At 38.3% G+C, this 20,137-nt stretch overlaps 2 protein-coding genes across 4 annotated transcripts in view; one reads left to right on the top strand and one right to left on the bottom strand.

The window, feature by feature from the left end:
* Positions 1 to 1,908: 1,908 nt before the first annotated feature.
* anp32b (acidic nuclear phosphoprotein 32 family member B) lies at positions 1,909 to 10,045 on the top strand. Of its 2 annotated transcripts, none has more exons than XM_088303857.1 (7): positions 1,909 to 2,176; positions 5,134 to 5,283; positions 5,351 to 5,473; positions 6,999 to 7,182; positions 7,869 to 7,999; positions 8,097 to 8,163; positions 9,304 to 10,045. In XM_088303857.1, the coding sequence occupies exons 1-7, from the start codon at positions 2,123 to 2,125 to the stop codon at positions 9,384 to 9,386; spliced, it is 792 nt and encodes a 263-aa protein (XP_088159983.1). In that variant the 5' UTR covers positions 1,909 to 2,122; the 3' UTR covers positions 9,387 to 10,045. The 2 variants fall into 2 exon arrangements, with proteins under 2 accessions (XP_088159983.1, XP_088159982.1); XM_088303856.1 differs by lacking the exon at positions 1,909 to 2,176 and adding an exon at positions 3,175 to 5,061.
* An 816-nt stretch (positions 10,046 to 10,861) lies between these two features.
* The window catches only part of coro2aa (coronin 2Aa), a 28,954-nt gene continuing 19,678 nt past the window's right edge, over positions 10,862 to 20,137 (bottom strand). For both annotated transcript variants that reach the window (XM_088303851.1, XM_088303852.1), the window contains exons 3-12: positions 19,735 to 19,851; positions 19,019 to 19,168; positions 18,466 to 18,645; positions 17,598 to 17,714; positions 15,605 to 15,709; positions 14,781 to 14,877; positions 13,903 to 14,015; positions 13,742 to 13,832; positions 12,947 to 13,161; positions 10,862 to 12,769 (exon numbers count right to left, since the gene is read on the bottom strand). In XM_088303851.1, coding sequence (XP_088159977.1) covers positions 12,635 to 12,769; positions 12,947 to 13,161; positions 13,742 to 13,832; positions 13,903 to 14,015; positions 14,781 to 14,877; positions 15,605 to 15,709; positions 17,598 to 17,714; positions 18,466 to 18,645; positions 19,019 to 19,168; positions 19,735 to 19,851 — 1,320 coding nt within the window. In that variant the 3' untranslated portion in view covers positions 10,862 to 12,634. The remainder of the gene's footprint in view (positions 12,770 to 12,946; positions 13,162 to 13,741; positions 13,833 to 13,902; positions 14,016 to 14,780; positions 14,878 to 15,604; positions 15,710 to 17,597; positions 17,715 to 18,465; positions 18,646 to 19,018; positions 19,169 to 19,734; positions 19,852 to 20,137) is intronic.

The following is a 20,137-nucleotide window of genomic DNA, read 5'->3' as shown; positions in this document are numbered from 1 at the left end:
ATTTGGGGACTTTTCTGATGGAAGATGTTGAATTCTTGAAAGTCAGAATTTTCAAATTAGAACATGAAAGGCAGGTATATCCATCCATTATCGCGGGGGGTGCTGGAGCCTATACCAGCCGTCTTCGGGCAGTATGAGGGGGACACCCTGAACTGTTTGGAAGCCAATTGCAGGGCACAAACAAACACTTGCACTCACAATCACACCTAGGGGCAATTTAGAGTCTTCAATCAACCTGCCATGCGTTTTTTGGAAAATGGGAGGAAACCGGAATACCCAGAAGAAACCCACGCAGGTAAGAGGACAACATGCAAACTCCACACTGGAAGGCCGGAGCCGAAATCAATCCCACGACCTCCGCACTGTGAGGCCATCGTGCTAACCAGTCGCCCACTGTGCCGCCAGGATTAAAGAAATTTTAACACTGCTCCATTCATTCATTTCTTAAATATATATTTTGAAGTAAAAATGCTGAGAAATGTGAGTATTTTATATTAACATAAAAGTGGAATTTTAGGAAAGGTAAAAATTTGAGGAATGTCAAAAGTGTAGCACTGATGTTCTGAATAGTTTAAGAATCTCAGTTTAAAAATCTTTATGTCTTTGTATATGTAATGTTCCTTGTAGAATTATTGGAAAATTTCAAATTTGTGGAATGTGAATCACACCAGCTTAGGTGTCTGAATTAACTGAAATTCAGAATGGTCAGAATGAAAGTCAGAATGGCTTGAATTGGTTGAGAGATATGAATGCATCGGAATGTCAGAGAAGTTTAAATTTATGGAACGTGGAAAGGATGCATTTTATACTGTTAATGAACCACAGATTTTGACATTGTAATGGCTTGAATTGGTAAAAAGATCTGGATATTTTGGAACAGATGACACCAACATGGTGCCTGTGGGCAACAGGTAGCCCCCAAGGACCACGTGAGTAGCCCGCAGGCCTGTTCTAGCTCACCAGTGACACGTGGATTGGTATTTTGTTATGACTGTGAAAGCAAAAAAAGCCTGACTTACCATGCGCTTTATTTTTTTTAAAGAGAAAAACCTGTATAGGTCAAAGGGCATCATCAAATGACTGAATCATGGCATTGGTGGAGAAGTGATGATTTACCCCCAATAATTTGAGCTAGTTAGTTAAGAAGAGCATATTACACAGGTAGCCCATCAAATTAATCAATACCGAAGAAGCTCATAGTATCCAAAAGATTTGTTACCCGTTTTAGAATCGCAAAAAAAGTGGAGTTATGGGAAAAGTACAAATTTGTGGAATGCAGAAAAACTGGCACATGGTTGTTCTGAATGAGCTTAACGTTTTGAAGGCAGAGTGTTTTGAACTGAGAATGAAATGATTTAACCGTGATTAAAAAAATAAAACAGTTCATTTGAATGCTCTTCAGCATTCATGCAACAGTATTATAGGATTGTCATGCAGAATAACATGCATTGCATGCTCTTAACTTTCATAAAAATGCCTTGTGGACTTTTGAAATTTTGGGGAGCTGATGTTTCAGGAAAGTGGGAGGGGTTTAGTATTGAGGGTGGACCCTGGATACCTTGCATGTACAGTACAACGCTCTCTTTAATGCACCCCCCCCCCGAAAAAGGGCACTCAGTAAAAATAAATAAAGATAGCAGCAAGATTAAACCAACATAACATTTATTAATCAAAAGTCACAATGATTACAGGAATAATCAAAGGTTTGACTAATTTAAAGCAGCACAGAGGAAAATGTAGACTTTTTTAGCAGTTGATCGTATTAAACATGTTTAACTAACTTAGTTATTTGTTTTAACTTTAATGCATCAAGACTCAGACAGAGCACAGCAGTGTTGTTTTTAAAGCTTTGCCGTTTCCCCTTTAGGAGGCGCTGGGCTGGGCGTTTCTGATGGCAGGTGGCGCTGTTGAGCAATATATTTTGTTTCAGTCCGGTTTCCCTCCATGGTTTCTCCTCTCCGACTAACTTAGCGTCGGCTCAGTTCATTATACACGGCTACCCCCCACCCCCCTATATTCTCCCTCCGCCGTTAGGGCATCTCTCTACGTTTTGGACTGAAGGACCCTCTTAAGGAAAAACAAAAAAGCCCCGGCGAGAAAAGTTTCACCTCCGGCGGGCACCATGTTGATGGAAAACAGGATCCACTTGGAGCTAAGAAACAAGACACCGTCTGAAGTGAGTCGTGCTTTTTTTTTTTTAAGCAAAGCCCTTTAGTTTTCTCCAGAGCTCGCCGCGTTAGCTTAGCTTGCTACTTTTCCTTCCCTGAAATTTGCTTCCGAGTACGATTAATGTAACGGACACCGCACGGTTCTCATGTCGATTGAAGCGGAGCCTCAAGCCGGGAGACGAAGGGGGAACGCAGCGTTCGCTCGCTACTTTGAGACGGCAATTCCTCCGCTCGCTTCGGCATTATTGCGGCGCTTTAACCGTTTCACAGCCGCCACCCCCCTCGTGTGTTCGGGAGTGCAGGTCCTAAGCCACCGCGGTCCCGACGCGACTACGAGTACGCTCTTTCTGGGGACATTTCAGGGAAATGTGCCCCACGCTTGCTGCATTTCGGTGCTCTCGCGGTGGGGCTTTCTACCGAGTTGGGTAGCCATGTTTGCTGCTACTTAGCATGGTGTTTAACCCCTGATCGGGGGCGCTCGTTTGAACAAAAAATACATTCAACTGTTCAGGTTTAGGAATCGATTTTGCAAATTGAGCGAAAGCGTTACTAACGTATTTATTAATATTAAAAATACAGCCATTTCCGCTCGGGAGTCACGTCATTATAACTAGGTTAGCGCTAATAGCCGCACTCTGTATGAATAAAAAAAAAAACAGACACTTTGCTCCTCGCGAAACTATCATGTTGTTTATAAAATATATACATAAAACCCGATTTATCTTAGCTTGATTCATATATAATAATCAACTCAAGCAAATTTCCGTATTGTGCGTGTTGAGAGAGCTGTTGAAGTTAAAAAGGGAGTGTTGCAAAACTCGGAAATAAGTCACCGCGCACTACAGAATGATGACTTATTCGCAATATTCCCGATTTTGTAAACGTATCAAATGTTCGCTGTATTTTTTTAATGGCCACAATGCTAGCGTGGCTCATTTTAAACGGCAGCCTCCCAACTTGCAGTCTTCCCGCCATATTAGCCCATCCGCCAAAGTGGTGGCAGCCCTACAAAAACGCATGGCGTCATTAAACCCCGATACAATTCAACACACATCCCAAACGACTACTAACGCCACCGTTGTCACATTCGATATGATATTTTCGGGATATTGTGTTCTAGCCCGGTGGGTTTATTAACCCAAAAGTCGAGCCTCCCTTCGTGTTGACACGCGTTTCGACACCTAGTGGCGGGCGCCATGCGTGGGCAGACAAAAACTCGACGCCCGCTGTTTGTCCTCGGGACTGTAAAATGACAGCGAAATGTGTTTTTAAAAGCTGCCGTGTTAACACGTCGATCGCCCACAATGTCTATTTAATAACGCGTGTCGCTTAAAAAACAGGCTCGGAGCAGCATACTGTTTCTCCGTAGGTCGCCATGTTGCCATTCTGTCGTCTTTGAAGGTCTGGAAGAAAGGAACAGTCTCCATCTTTGATTTTTTTTAGGGGGCGACTAAATTTCCGTTCGCAGTATTTTCCCCCCTTCGCCACACTTTTACCAGAAAACATCGTCAAAGCAAAATCATGGGCACCGTTCGTTCGACGGCGAGGAATATTCCGTTATCTCCGCCGAGTGCAAACAAAACGCGAAAAGTGTGCACTAAAAAAGGGTGTATTCGCAATCCTGCCCGTTGCTGCGGCTTGGGCTAATGGCGGCCGCGCACACTTCTCGTCTACTGCACGGCGGCGTTTAAAAGGGGCAATGGCTGCTAGCTGCTAGCTTGTAGCTTAGCTGACTTAAAAAAATCATTGCATTTGTCACAGGCAATGCGAACACGCCATCCGGGGCTCACACGGCCAGGCTGACAATTTAATGCATCGACGGTGGACATAACTAGTGATGGGACTGTGTTTTAAGAAATGAGAGAGCCTCCATTTTTTTGTGTTTTACGAAGAGAAATTGTAACTTTTTGCTGTCTTGCAAATACGTTTGTTGACCAGCGCAAGCAGTGTTTAGTTTTAATTTTTGCCGAAGTAACTCGACCTTCACACTTGCGCCCCCCTTTCTTTATAACTACTTTAAGAATGCTTTACTTTTCGTTTATTTCCTGTATTAGGTTTAGGGCTATTGTTGGTATAGAAACATACAATAAAAATACGGTTTAGTTGTCAGGTGAAATGTGTAGTACGTTTACGTTACATTTAGATTATCTTGGAACTGACCAGAGCAGTAAAAAAAAATACATAAAGGCTAAAGTTCAAAACTTTCAGAAAATTCAAAACACTGAAATACCTAAAATTTCATAATGGTTTGATTCTTCTACCCATCAAGGCTCCCTAAATTTTCAAAAAGCGTACAACTCCAACAAGTCCCTAACGTCTCAAAAAGTATGACTCAATGAGTCCTTAACATTTCAGTATTTCAGTGCCTAAAATCTCAAGAGTATGCAACTTCTATGGGGTCCTTAATTTTAAAACAAATCTATACAAATATAGCTGTGTTCATATTCGCTTATGGGGCTCTTTGAACATGTTTTCCATATTTCAACAATGTCAAGGTGTTTGTTAGTCATGTCAGAGCGCCATGAAAGAGTTCCACAACGCAATTACGATATACTGACTACAAGATGGGTGGCACGGCGGACAGTGGTTAGTGTATCCACCACACTGTTCTGACGTTGTTGGTTCAAACCCGGCATCTGGCCATCTGCAATTCAAAAACATACATGTCCGATTAATTGAAGACTAAATTGTCCCTGGTGTGATGTGAAGGGCTGGGATTGGTTGTTGACAAGTCTAGGTTGTACCACACCTCCCACTTAAAATGTGGCTTAGATAGGCTCTCGCCCACCTGCGACCCTAACAAGCATAAGCCGTTTAGAAGGTGAATGGATAGATGGCCACAACATTAGGCACACCTAGATGGTCTACTGAGATCCAGTATACAGACCCAATAGTAAGAATTTTGTCCAAAAAAAAGTTTCATTTTGGGGGGTTAACAATAGCTGTCTTGTTTTCCACACTTCAGGTCCGAGAACTCGTCCTCGACGACTGCCGAACGGTTGAGGGAAATACTGAAGGCCTCACAGATGAGTTTGTCAACCTGGTCTTCCTCAGTTTGATAAATGTCGGCTTATCATCAATCTCCAACATACCCAGACTAGAAAAACTGAAAAAGGTAAGGTGGCCGGGCACTCGCTTTTTTGCGTAGAAGCTGCACAAACTGAGCATCTCTTCTCTCTCAGCTGGAGTTGAGCGACAACAACATCAGCGGTGGCCTGGAGGTCTTAGCGCAGAAACTCCCCAACCTCACACATCTAAATCTGAGCGGCAATAATTTGAAAGAAATCAGCACGCTGGAACCACTGGTATGTCCAAAGCGCTTTATTTATTTAGTTTTAAATTTATTTATGTTTTACACCTTTTACTAACATCATTTGGATGTGGGATTTTTCTAATGTGGAGGACTAGAAATATTTTTCAATATTAGACTATTTCTGTCATAAGACCTTCAAATATATAGGCTTTATACTGAGTCATTTTATTTGTCATAAAATGGGCTCTACTGCAGTCTATCCCGGGTGATCCTGGGTAAAAACTTCCTTAATCATACTGTGAAACACGTTTTTCACCCATTTGAAATGCCATCACGTCAACGTGAATATGAGTGAAGCCCAAAAACACGTAACAGTTTGATTCAGCGTTAATCTATTAGTCATGCCGAGAAAGTGACACAGAAAAATGATAAAACAGAAATGTTGGAAGCTACATTAGTGTCACAACAAAGCTAGCCCAACACTCCACACGAGTGTTTTACGATATGGTAGAAGTTAGTGTCATGCGACATAGTTTAAGAGAAAGGGGCACAAAATAGTTCATTGTACATCGTTCTTGACCACGAAACACCGTATATCGAGATCCCCTATAATAATGTCTTGAGGAAAAATGGAGTACTGTATACTGAACCACTGCATGTTTGCGGGTTGGCATTCGCAAATTTTTTGGGGCAACCTATCCGTCTTTATTTGCTGAAATGACGTTTGTTCGCCATCTTAGTGCTCAGGTCGAAGCCACATTAAATATAAAATTGTTGCCTTGCTGCCGTATTGTAATTTCTTTGTGTCTGCCAATGAACTATGTTGAAGTTCAGGGAGGCGCTTCATTTAGTCACATCAAAGCCTTGTCTAATAGAAAAAAATGCTTTATCTCATTGCATCTACTATCTACAATCTCTTTTTGGGTGTGTGTCTGTGACTTGCAGAGGTTTTGATATTCGCAGCAGGGCAGAGGCTCACTATACACTCTGATGATGGCACTAAAAAATCAATAATGTTAAAAAAATGGATTGAGCCGTTGGGGGTTTGCCCAAAAATTATTATATATATTTTTTTAATTTATGCAGTGATTTTTTAATTTTTTTTTTTAATTTCTCAATTACGGAACTAATAAAGACTAACTCGGCATAACATGTGGACCATAGTCGAATCCTTAGCTTAGCATCAGCTGACGCACTTTTCGTCTCAATCACTTTGGCTTTTTTGTGCGTTTACCCTTTTACAATAATAAGTCACAGATTGTTGATTAAGAGTTTTTTTTTTGTGCAGCATATGGAGCTTTCACGCAAGAACATATTTGGTAAAGGACTCTTAATGAATATAATGCAGACTAGCGCACATCACGGCAAGTGATTATTCTTTTGACAGTAGGCCAAAATTTTTCCTCCGTTTCAAATGCCATAATGTCAAACGTGAATATGAATTAAGCACAAAAAAACTATCACATTCCAAACACTTGATTTTTTTTCAATCTCTTCCTGTTTGCACAAAATGCAAGGCCTTTTTGGGGGGGGGTATGTTTTGTATCACGCTAATTGACCGTCCTTCTGGAACTTAGAAAAAGCTGAAACACCTGAGAAGTTTGGACTTGTTCAACTGCGAAGTGACCGACATGAACAACTACAAGGACAGCGTGTTCAAACTGCTGCCCCAGCTCACCTACCTGGATGACTTTGACTGCGAGGACAAGGAAGCCTCCGACTCGGATGTAGAGGTGGACGGAGACGACGACGACGACGAAGGTAGATGGGAAGGTGTCAAGGGTGTGTAGCTGGAGTTTACAATAGACCTTTTCATAATGTTTGTTGAACAATAGGCGGCAGGGTACTTTTGAACTTTAATTCACCTCAATTAATCTTATTTTGACTCTGGCAGAGAAGAAGGCTAAAATAATCTTTGAAGCCATTTAACCTGCTCAATTGCTCTGCCTTGGTCAAATGTAAGGCCTTGGTCACCCGGCGAATGCTTGAGCTTTTGCCACCTGGATGTACATAATCTTGAATCCATTTGATGTTTTTTTTTCTTTGTAAAATAGGTTAAAAAATATCTATATCCATCAACATTGGCTGATATGAAATCCGTGAATATATTTTTTCAGCTGTACTGCCCAGCCGTATTTTGCCAACTTCATAGTGTCATGCTTAACAGTTCAACCTGTATTATTTCACACTTCAGTTCATTACAAATGAACCCTAAATCAGAGTGAGTTGTTTTTTTAATTTTGAACTTAAATTCTCTATTGCAGCTTGACATTTCTGCCTCTTGTTAGAAATAAACAAAAGGTCTTTCTTCAAAAATACAATCATTGGTTTGATTGAAATGTTACGCATTGTAGTGTTGAGTACGTGTACTGGTGTCAGTCTAAAAAAAAATTGGTTTCAAGCATCCCTTAACAATGAGCTCTAAACTTGTGCCTTTTGTCCCACAGAGGGCGAGGGAGAGGATGAGGAAGACGAGGACGGCGAAGACGATGACATTGATGAGGAAGACGAGGACGAAGAAGACGAGGAGGAGGTCGAGGGAGAAGACGATGACGAGGAGGTCAGCGGAGAAGATGAGGTAAAGACCAAAAAAAAAAAAAAAAACATCTCGGCGCTACAATGTTGATGGGTCAGGTTTTATCCAAACTAAACCGGAAAAAAATGCTCCCCGCTAGGAGGAAGACTATGGACTTGATGGGGAAGTAGATGATGAAGAGGAAGATGAAGAGGAAGACGATGAAGGTATGAAACATCAGACATAGACAACGCTATGGAAAAGGAATATTTTCGGGGGGAGAAAATTCAATTCCAATAGCATGACATTTCGAGAATAAATTCTTAATGTGAGAATAGTCTCAATACAGGAAAATAATTACAAGAAAAAACATTTTATGTTATGACAATAAAGTGGATGTGAAAAAGTTACCAGGGGAAAATGTCGGGACATTTTGAGAGAAATGTCAAGGTTGAATGCTATAAAAATAATGTGATGAATTGAGGTCTCCCAAAGAAAAAAAGTTGCGATATTGAGTAGTTTAGTAGTTGTCCAATTGAATTTCATGAAGAAAACAAAGTCAATGACCACAATTCACCTGAGAAAAATAAATTTGAAACCCAGATTTCACACTAAGTTAAATTGTGTACACTGAGATGAGATCCTCAACTGCACGAATACAAAAAAGCTTTGTAACTGCACATAGTTGCCACAAGATGCCGCTGTCGTACTTTGTTCAACCTTGGTGACGTCAGTCTAACTGTTAGACTGACGTCATGAATCTTCGAGTAGTGTTAGACTCTAACACTACTCGAAGATTCATGACTCATCATCAACCTCACTCTGCTCATTGCTAGACCACTCGAAACATGAGATTGGATTTTTGTATTTGTTGTTTTAATTTTGTCTTGTTTTTAAATGTAAAGTATGTACCTTGGCTTGGTAATGTGAAACATTGTTTCAAGGTGACAGTTATAGTATACAGTATAATACTTAATGTCCTTAAGTTTAGGAAAACATAACAAAATAACTAAAAGTCAAATAGGTAAAATTTTAATTATAGCTTTAAAAAAAAACAACTAACAGAAACAAATTACGTTTATAACACAGATTATGGTGAAATTGTCTTTGTTTTAATCTGTCAATTTGTGTGTGTGTGTGTGTAAATAAAGTAATACTAAAACAGCATATTTTGTGAGGATATGAACTAAAACTAGCTCTAAAAACTAACTAAAAGTAACTCAAGTTAAAAAAAAAAGAACCTTAAAATGAATTTAAAAATGAATCAAATGAAAAATCCATACCTACTCTTACCTTTTTGCGGTCACACAAGAACCAGTGTTAATCCTGAATTTTCTTTTGCTGTTGTTTTTTTCGCCTCCTTTCAGATGCAGTAGCTGGCAAAGGTGAGAAGAGAAAGCGAGACCCCGACGATGAAGATGAGGATGAAGACGACGAAGAGGACGACTAGAAAGCAAGCGGAGCGCTTTTAGCGACTCCACCCCTCATCCTCCAAACCTGAACGCCCAACCTCCTTCCACTTGCAATCCCGCCCCCTTTCTCCCCCCCCTCCCTTCGCTTCCCACAGCTCCAAGCTCTTTTTTGGGCCAAGACTATACTGGATGGGTGGCTCGTGTGGACCAACCGCCACCAACACTACCCACCAAACTACTTTTTTTTACCTACCTACCACCCCCTTCCTCTCCCCCATGGAAGTGAGAGCCACCTCACACCTCCGCCCACCCCCCCCAAAACAGCCCCGGTGTTCTCAGGCAGCCTGCCACCCAGCATTCCACAATTTCACTGTCAATCCCATATTATGTATCCCGTGTGAGGACTTTGGGACTGGTCTCGTTTTTGGGTCTGTGCTTTTAATATTTTGTTGACTGAAATTTCATTTTGTTTTTGGGGTTTATTATTTTCTTTTTGTTTGTGTTTCATTTCACTCATTACCCCCCACCCCCAACCACCCCACCCCAATAAAATTATTGCTATAGCAGCTGTGCAGCCAGTGAGCCATGCCGTATTTTGTTTTTGGCGTGGCCACCTGTTGCACAAGTCATGGTTGTAGCGACATTTTTACTTTCTGTATGACAAGAAAACAACTTTGTAAATAAAATGTTAACATTTTGTGCTTTGCAGGTGTCCAAAATGTATTAAGTAGGATCAAGAAGCAAATTGTGTGTGATTTTTTATTTATAAGTTCATTCTCATAGTACTGCAAGAATGATGTAGTAATCATCTCTATGGCGTGACGGTAATCCTGGATGAACAAATGAACGAAGGAACCAGTTGATTCTGGACGGACTCGTGTGCTTTTCACACGCATGAAAAAATTTCAGAGAAAACATTTTATAATATCAAGTGAGTACAATTTTAAAAGTCACAATCGTATGAGATGGTTAAGATAAAAAAAAAGGGTCACTGATAAAAAGAAAAAAAATCTGGAACGTTTAAATATGACAAAAATATAAAACTTCCACTGAATTTGATTATGAGGAACACTTCTGAATGTTACAGCTGAGCACTCAACAGTTAGGTTAGACTGAACTCAAATTTGAGTCTAAATTCATTATTTACCAGAAATATATATATATATATATATGTATATACACACACACAGCGAAGTAAGAATATGAGAATAAATCTAAAATCTTTTGCGATTCAACTTTGTGCTAAGTATAATTTTCAGAAAAAGTTGTAATATTAAGACATATTTGGAAAAAAAGCAATATTGCAACAATATTTCACTAGACTTTCTTTACTTTATCAGGAAAAATCTGAATACTACAAGTGAGAATATTACCAATAGAATTGACTAAAATTTCCAACCAGAAAAAATGTTGGATTTGTCAGAATATTGTGAGAAATTCAAAATCTAAGAAAAACATGCAATACTCCTGAATAAAAACAAATGAATAAAATGCATAACGCATCACCAATAAGGCATTTTGTTCGTGTGCCAGTTTATTCTTGCTCAAATGGAAAATCAACGCAAAGTGAACAAGTGCTTGCTCAAGGTCTGCTTTAAAATAGATGCTAACTTTTTATCACAGTAGCTGAATGTCAGTACACATGCACGCCAGCTTTTGATGTCATGTCCAAACGCATGGAGCCTGAGTTTCCATGAAGCAGAGCCACTTCCTGAATCCATGCCAGACAAGAGATGAGGACGGAAGCGCACGTTTGGTCTCGGCATGTACGAAGGTTCCCATCAAAAGTGTCGATGGAAACATTCTAATCATAATTTTAAAAAAAAGAAGAAAAAAAAAAGGAAGCCCAATATCCGTACAATGAAAAGAAGAAAAATACTGTAGCACATAAAGTTGACAGAATGCATAATTTTTCTTGGTATATTTAAACTTTTGTAAGGGCATATTTTACAACCAAAATGAATTAATATTACAAGAAAAAAGTATTGATTACTTGGAGAATTAATTCTGGGCGGAAAAAGTGCAATTTTGTGACTATTTTATTACAATAATTATTTTATTCATGAGAATGCAATAACCACAGTATGAGAATAAAATCAAACTAGAAAACATTTTGAATTACGGAATATTCTAAACAAACAAAAATAATACTTCTGTTGAACTATTTTTATGCATCATAATGAGTTAATAAACTTGCAATATTTTAAGAAATCTGTAATTTACACTTTGATTTTCCAAATTTAGTAGAAAGTGAGAACGCACCCAAAATTTATCGAGAAAAAAAACTGGAATTAAGAAGGAAAAAGATTATATGAAGTCAACATGTGATGATAAACTTGGCAATATTGCAAGAATGAATGGAATATTAGGTTTTCTTTTCATGAAATTAAATACAAGACGATTTTGAAGATAAACGTGATCTCCAAACGTTTTTAAATTAGGAGAATTTTTATGAATACGTAATTTAAAAACTGGTAAAATGACAAACACAAAATCCAGCAATTTTACAAAAAAGCCTAACTTTAAATCTATTAAAACTTTACAAAATATTTTTTTCCATCTTATTTTTCTGAGGTTAATTCCTCCCAAAAATTTAAATTGGGCATTATAATGCATAAAATTGCTTGTAAAATTTTGTTTGTGAACAATATTTTGTCGGAAAATTTTATTTACATAATAATCTGACTTTCTTATAAATTAAGTTTTTTTGGGTTGCCATATTTATTCTCCAAATGTTGTGGGGGAAAAACAATTTCTGATTAGATTCCTGAGATTAAAAAACCTAAAAATAAGGGACACAAATAATTTGAATAAAGAGTGTGAAATTTACAAAAAAAAGTCACATTAAAGTACACAACACATAAAAGTCACATTACGAGAAAACATTTAACAAAAATAGTTGTGAATTTTGCAATTCACTCATAAAAATTACAAATTTAATCTTTGAAATATGACGTTTATTCTATTATCACAGTTGCATTTTTTTCTTTTCAGTGTAGTTTTCGAACATTGAAGCCAACAAATAACGTGTTTACATACAATCACCACGCATCTTTGTTTTTTGTTTTTTTTTCTTTCCGCTTACAAAAAGCGTTTGGAAAAAAGCTAAAAATTTGCATAGCTGCGATATAAAATAAAAATGTGCAAGTTCGTAAAGCGTGTGGGTAAGAATCACTGAGTGTATTTACATCAACAATATGTGCACCTTATGCGTGTCAGGCGACTCCACGAAGCGCGTGCTTGTCTTTAAAAAAAAAAAAAGAAAGGATAAAAGATGCGAAAGGTGTTAAAGTGAGTTCTGCTGAGAGTTTTTGATATTATTGATCTCCAGCTCCAGTTGTTTGATGTGCACGTCCCTCTGGTGGAGAAGCTCCACCAGTCTCCGAATCTCATCCTGCTGCTTGTGGAACTTCACACGAAGCTGCGGACGACATCAGCGTCAGGGATTAAGTCACGTGTGTATGTGTGTGGATATACATTCATATGTACATTGACCAAGACAAAAATGCCCTACCTTTTATTGCAGCCATAGAGATTTGAACGGTCCTACCTGTCAATCAAACCCCACACCCAGGTGACATAATCTGAAAAACACTACCTCATTTTCCGTCTTCGGTGGCGAGCACAGCAGGAAGTCTTGTCCGTTGCTAACCGTCATCCTGCTGTCATCTGCCACGCCGTTGTTGTCCGTCTTGCCGCCACCCGGCTGCTCCCTGACGTACACTCGGCCGTGAGGCCTGCCCAGTCCCTTGTCGGTGTCGCCGTTCGATTCGTCCACCGAATGGCCTGGCTTCAGCGACATCAGCACCGGGCCTACACTCCAGAAAGTAGGAATTGGAAAGAATGGTAAATGTATGGACACAGCATGAGCGTAGAAGTGGGAGGTGGCGGGGTATCCATAGCAAAGTTGAAAATTTATTTTAGGGTTATTTTTAATTTTTTTTCTTTTTTAAACATTACTAGAAAAATAAGTGCAATATAACAAACTCAAAATGTTATTTTTAATATAATTGTGTAACATTATGTACAATGATTTTTTATTGATTTATTTACTCAAATAAACTTTTTATTGCAAAATTAAGAGGAAAGAATAAGAAAAAAGTTGTACTACCAGAAAAAAATTTAAATTATTTTGTAAGAAAACAATATTGTAAAATTTATGTTGTAATATTACCCCCCAAAAAATTTAACAATGGACTGAAAACATTTGAAGAAAAAGTGCTGTAAAAGTACAGTAATAAAAATATGCAACATCTGAAAAAAAGTGACAAACTCAACATTTGACAAAAAAATCAAATTGCCCCCAAAAATGTAAAAAATATATAAAGGCAATAAATTGCAATATTCTAAGGATTAAAAAAAAAAAAGTAATCCAATGACACAACTAATTGACCTCTGTCGATGCCGCTGAGCCACTCGTCCGCAGTCAAGGCGGGCTTGTTGCCTGCCGTCATCGGATAAATGTCCTCCTGGTACGACTCTGACTGTAATACGCAATAAAATAGGATGTCACTTCAGAAAAGCGTTTTGATTGCAGTGAGTTGGTTTTCTTACTCTGCGAGGGACAATCATGGAGAGCGGCTCAATAAAAGACTTGATGGTCACCAGTTTGTAGAAGCGAAACACTTCGCACACACTCACGTCCAGGCCTCGTTTTGGCATTACGCCTGAGAAAGGCAAAGGAAAATTAGTTTTCTTAATATCTTGAAGTTGGAATATGAAGAAGAAAAAAATAAAGGGCAGAGATTGTTTTTTTTGGAAGAATTATGTAATACTATTTTGCTCTTATATTTTAAAGAAAAAACCCGAAATGAACCAAAGAAATAGCAATATTACCAAGACAGTCCAAAATTTATGAGAATTGCTTTTAATGCTATAATATTTCAAGAATGAACTCAAAAATCAATATGAAAAATAGAATAAACTCCCAAGAAAAGCAGAGAAAAGAAATTCACAGGAATAAATTCTAAATTTTCTGAGTTAAAAATCCTCCTTTGTTTTATTGTTTTTAATTCACAAGAATAAACTCAATTGTTTGAAAGAACAAAAAAAATAATAAACTCAAAATTTTACACGAAAAAAAAAACACGGCGATTCCGTCCGTGCATTAAGACTAAAATTATTACACAACAGCAAACTGAATAGGATACTCACAAATAATAAAAGAATAAAATAAAGATTGATGCAAAATAGGCATTTTAAACGCTATTTATACTCTTTAGTGCCGCAAAGCATGCTGGGAGTGTATTGTACCTTCCTAGACTCGTGTGGCACAAACTTAAATGTCGCTTGGGTAAAGTAGCGATATGGTGAGAATAAATCTAAAATATTACCAGGACAAAAGTTGGACTGATGTCTCAATTTATGCAGCAGATTTGCTCGCAGGTGTGCTAGCATCATTACAGCAGACATCCAACTTGCGTGGTTCTTACCCATCCCTTTCTGAGGTAAATTGGAGCGGTACTCCGTCAGGTAGTGGATGTACGGCTTTTCCGAGTTGATCTCATAGTACCTGATGTTGCCGTCCCCCTGGAGGGAGAAACCAGCGCTTCTTAGCTAAATCAAAGTCTTTGAATACGCCGCTCAGTGGTACCTTGACTTCCAAGTATCCCAATTTAGAACTTTTTGGAGTTACAAGCTGTCGCTCGCACAATTTTTTTGCCTTGTGCTTCAATCAAAAATCTTGATGTGCGTGAGCATGTGGCACGCCACTGTTAAATGGCAGCAGGGGACTTTGTAAAAAATTTTTAAAAAGTCCAAGTAAAGATAATTGTTGATTCGTGCAAATAAAGATATTGTCTATTGATATGTCTAATTTATATAGATTTGTAATCTTATTTTAGGAGAATGAGTTTAAGCATTTTTTTCTTGTGCTGCACCATTTTTCTTATAATTTAGTTTAAAACTACTCATTTCAAGACTCCTGTGTTTGATATGGGCTTAGTATTATTTTCTCATTTTTCAAAATCTTGTTCTGTAAAATGTTCTTGTACCGTTGGCAGATAATTTTGCTTATTTTAAGTATTATTTTTCTTAGTTAGCATATTTTTTTCTTAAAATTTCCAGTTGAATTGTTTTAGTTCACTTGTCGAAGTGGTTGAATCTCAATTTTGCTCTTCAATACATTTTCATGAAGCACAAAATGCATTTGACCTCACAAACTGTCATGTAAAAATCTTAAAATTAAAACCATAAGTAAAGGTACCACTGCTTTATATTTAGCAGAGCGCGTCAAAAATTCTGCGGGACGACTCACCTTGCCGGCCACGTACAGCATGTGTGTGTCAGGGTCGTAGAACGGAAAGAGGAACCCTGACGAACTATCCAGGCTTTCCTCTAACAAAGGCACTGACAGGTCATCCTAAAACAAAATCATAAACAAATTACAGTTAGATGAATAAAATCTGATTCCCTTACACTGCCCCACCCTTCCTGTCATAGGCATAAGTTACGTCAAATCAAGTCAAACGAAAAAGTAAAATGGCAAAACTAAAATTCAATAACATGGTCGAAAGTACCGCGATAAAATGCGTTAAAGTCAGGAGTAAAAATCGAACAAAGGTGTGAAAATACCAGATTTGGGCACCTGACCCTTTTTTGCGGGTCAGTCCCCCGCCCTCCGGCAGCTATCTCGGAAGTCATCCAGCATTGACCCTCCAGCCTTATTCATAAAAATTGGCATTGGTACAATGAACAAAGTAAGGTGGGTAATGTGCTAAATTAAAATAAAGTGAGATGGTCAAAATAGTTAAATAAAACAAAGCATGGTGCTAAAATAAGATAAATTAAAACAAAGCCTGGTGTAGAAATTAAATAAAGTAAGGGGGTATAACGGCGAATTAAACTAGCTAGGTGGAAAGAAAGTGAAATTATACAAAGTACGGTGGTTAAAAGGTAAACTACAATAAAGTACGCAAATGCATTAAGATAAAACAGAGTAAGGTAAATTAAGTATAAAAAGGATGGCGGCATATCTTTTAAAATATGGTGAAAAAGTCAAATAAAACAAAGGGCAGTAATATGGAAGCAAATAAAATAATGTGGTCGTTATAGTGACGGCAGATGAAAGTAAACAGATATTAAAGAGATTTACATGTTTCAAATACATCAAACATCACGTGAATATTTCAAAGTTAAAACACCAGTGACAATATAATACAACTTTATTTGCATAGTCTCTCTCTCCGAGAATTAAAAACGACAACAAAAAGCACTAAATCCCTAATCCTTCACTTTGGACATAATCACAATAAAATGGACAATAAAATAGCAACTGACAACCATCACACTAAATCATGCTCTACTTTAATATAATATAAAATAATATAATATATAAAAAAAATAAAAATAAATATATATATAAATTTAGTACTGATGTCATATTTACATGTAAATCTATTTTATAATGTTGTCGTCAATGAAGCGTCCCTTTAAAAGCAGATCGGCAGATAATTACTGGTATGCTTGTGCTTGAATATGTCCACTAGATGTCAGAGTTGTATTTCTACAATACTTCAACAACTTGTCTGACTGAAGAGACCTTCAATCTTATCGACGTTATTCGTGTTCTGATTGAGGACGCTAAACAAAAAGCTTATTTGGGTTCCCCACTTGCACATGAATCTGAATTATTATTTGTACTATTGTGGTGGTTGTGCTGGGTCGGAAATGATAACAATCTCTTGGACACGAAGGTAAAATGAGGTCAGAGGAACATAATCTGTAGTTTACACACGTCAGAAACATTTCTCCTGGGTTCAAAATCACACCTGTAGGCTTAACACGTCACGAGTCAAATATAACTAAATAATAAGGTGGTAAAATGATGTAAATAATACAAAGTTGTGATATGATATGACAATGTCTCCATTACTATATATGATTAGATTCAGGGACAACAATCATGATAATGTATGAATGATCCTTTTCTTTAAAAAACAATGTTTAGGGGATGAAACAATGAAACAAAATTAAGTTGGAAAAAATTATTTTCAATAAATCAAAGTAAGAGGGTGAAATTAAGGGACATAAAATAAATTAACGTATTAAAATGTAGTAGAAAAAAATAGCGAAGTGTTAAAATGAAGAAGAAACACAACACTGAGGTCAAATAAAACAAAGAAAGATCATGAATAAAATAATTTCGATGGTTGAAAAACGAAGAAAAACCTTATGGTGTTAAAGCAAAAAAATAAAAAAATTTAAAAATAAAATCAGTTTTAGGTGTGCAGAAGTGTGCCGGTCCTTACCAGATCCCAGAGTGCAATCTGTCTTTGGTTACATCGGGACGTGCCTGAGGTGAGCAGCTTGTTCACGTTGTCCAGAATCAGCACCTTGCTGGCCTTGTGTGTCTTGCAGTTGGCTTCCTGGCAACCGGCACAGCACACAGACGCTTAAACGTCGCAAACCTTACATCGCAATCCTTCATGCTGTCTGCGTTGACAATTCGGACACTTTTCTGATCTCATGAAATGAAAGGATGTATGGGGATGATGACATCATTTTTCAAGATGATAATGCATCTAGACATAAGGTGGGATACAAATAGCCAATTGAAAATATTTGGTGCAAATTGAAGAAAATGATCCATGAAGAAAGCTCCGACCAGTAAAGCTGATCTGACAAAAGCAATTAGAAAAAGTTGGAACCAGATGATGAAAATGAATGTTTCTCACTCATTAACGGGAAATTCAAGCCAAAAGATTTCTTAACACGTTTATTTACGTTCTATGCAGTCCCACTAGTCGAAACGTCATTCTGATTAATATTGCGTTTGCGGATTATGAATTGAACAGTAAATTAACTTCCGCTTAATGTCCAGCTGTTATAAAAGCCAGAAGTGGTGCAACAAATCAATAGTGTTGTGTTAGTGTTGTGTCGAAAGCAAATGATGTTCTTTGTAATCAGCACTAAAACTGAATGTGAAGATAAAGTCTGAACATTTTCAGCTTTCAAAGGCGGAAATCCATCAGAGGAAGAATGGAGTCAAGTTTGCAAGACATGAGAGGATTGAAGTTGGGGATATATTCCGGAAGTGGTATGAAAGCAATAAAAGTTCTGTCGAAAACGAACCCAGAAGGTTGGAGAAGACTGAATTCCCATAGATTTGAAGCTTACCTGCAGCAGGGTCCCCGTGCGCGGCTCCAGGAGTCGCACTTTCCTGTCCCTGCACGTTGTGGCTAAGAGGCTGGCGTCCGTGTTGAAGGACATGGACAGCACCACGTCCGTGTGGAGGCTGATGGTTCGTACGGGATTCTTGATCACCTGCTCCGGACAGTCCAGGTTCCAGATCATCACCTGGAAGGAGAGGATGCCTCAAGCACAGTAAAGCAGCTAAACATTTAGATTTGGCTTGTTTTGTAACTAAGTTTAAGTCCAGTTGTTTTTTTTTTGTTGTTATTTTTACCTCAAGAAGCATAGCTGACGTCTTTTGTTGCACAGCAATCCATGCTTTGATAATATCTTGTCTGAAGGACAGTCATGAAATTTACTTTGGAGTCAGCCAGCTTCCGTCATAGTTTTGTTTTTATTTTTGTGAAGCTGTGTGTAATCTTCATCATATCAACAAATCTTCTAAAAATATTTAAGACCTGTTCGGCTACATTGTGACACACTCCAGTGCTCGCTAATAGTATTTGACGCGGAATTTCCAGTGGTCGTAGCTCGTTACCTTGTAGTCGTACGCCGTGCTGAAGAGGATGTTGTTGGCGGTGGGGTGCCACTCAATGAGGCCCACCCGGCGGCTGTGGCCCTGCAGCTCCTTCCACGCCACCGTCATGTTCTTGAACAGGCCGTGAGGGGGGATCTCCCATACCTTCACCTGGAGGTGCACATGAATCCATTCAACATTTCATTTATTCATAAGTCACTGCCAGTTATGATGAAATTATTTTTATTTATAGACATCAATGGCAGTGAATGAGTTTAACACCACAACAAAGATATTGGAGTTTTTACACTTATTTGGTATTTATTTCAGTATTTTGCATACACAGCACACTGTATATAAAAAGTCTACACACCCCTGTTTCAAATGTTTTTATGCTATTAAAAAGTTAGACAAAGACGAATTATCATTAAAGTTGAGCATCTCACGTCTGCTTTTCCTGCCTTTTCTTTTAAGCAAAAGCTTGAATGTTTGTGTATTTTTATGCAGGATTGTAATTTGAACTGCATTTACAAATCAACCATTGAGGTGCAAACGTCACAACCGAGGAGGTAAAGCGATGATTTGTTCCTGAGGAATGTGTGGGATGACTCCTGGTTCCTCTTTAAGCCTTTTGTGAGGCACCGGGAAATTATCTTGCCTGTACTCCCTCATATTCACGGGAATGCCGCCTCACTAAGGCACGTATTCTGTGTGCATGAGTATGCGTGTTTCCAAACCGTGGCATCCTCAGAGCAGGAAGCGATGCAGCAGTCGTCGAAGGGATTCCACTTGATGTCCAACACATTGCCCCTGTGGCCCGACACTCGCGGATGGTGAGGGTCCACTTTACCAGTCTGAAGAGTAAATATATTGTTTAAAAAAAAAAAAAAAAGTAATAAAATAAACGTCATTTTTTTTACAGGGTGGCAAGCAGTGGCAGCTTCTACCCTTTCCAAATACCACTCAGTTTCCACCCCTGGCTGTTGGCATTGAACCTTTCAATTCTAAATTCAATATTTTCCTATAAATCAGCCATGGCAAACTACGGCCCGGGGGCCACATGCGGCCCGTTAAACGTTTTAATCCGGCCCGCTGAACTTGAAAAAAATTAAATGAATAAGCCTTGTTCATGTTTTATTT

Source organism: Idiotropiscis lumnitzeri, chromosome 8 (genome assembly GCF_059441095.1).
Source record: "Idiotropiscis lumnitzeri isolate Australia: NSW breed Sydney's pygmy pipehorse chromosome 8, RoL_Ilum_1.0, whole genome shotgun sequence".
Classification (NCBI taxonomy): Eukaryota; Metazoa; Chordata; class Actinopteri; order Syngnathiformes; family Syngnathidae; genus Idiotropiscis; species Idiotropiscis lumnitzeri.
This window is presented reverse-complemented; position numbering and strand designations above follow the sequence as displayed.

Coding starts and splice junctions, on each gene's coding strand:
- anp32b (XM_088303856.1), top strand. CDS start 5,002: ATGGCCACAACATTAGGCACACCTAGATGGTCTACTGAGATCCAGTAT. Junction 8,000..8,096: donor AGGTCAGCGGAGAAGATGAG/GTAAAGACCAAA, acceptor GCTCCCCGCTAG/GAGGAAGACTATGGACTTGA. Junction 8,164..9,303: donor TGAAGAGGAAGACGATGAAG/GTATGAAACATC, acceptor GCCTCCTTTCAG/ATGCAGTAGCTGGCAAAGGT.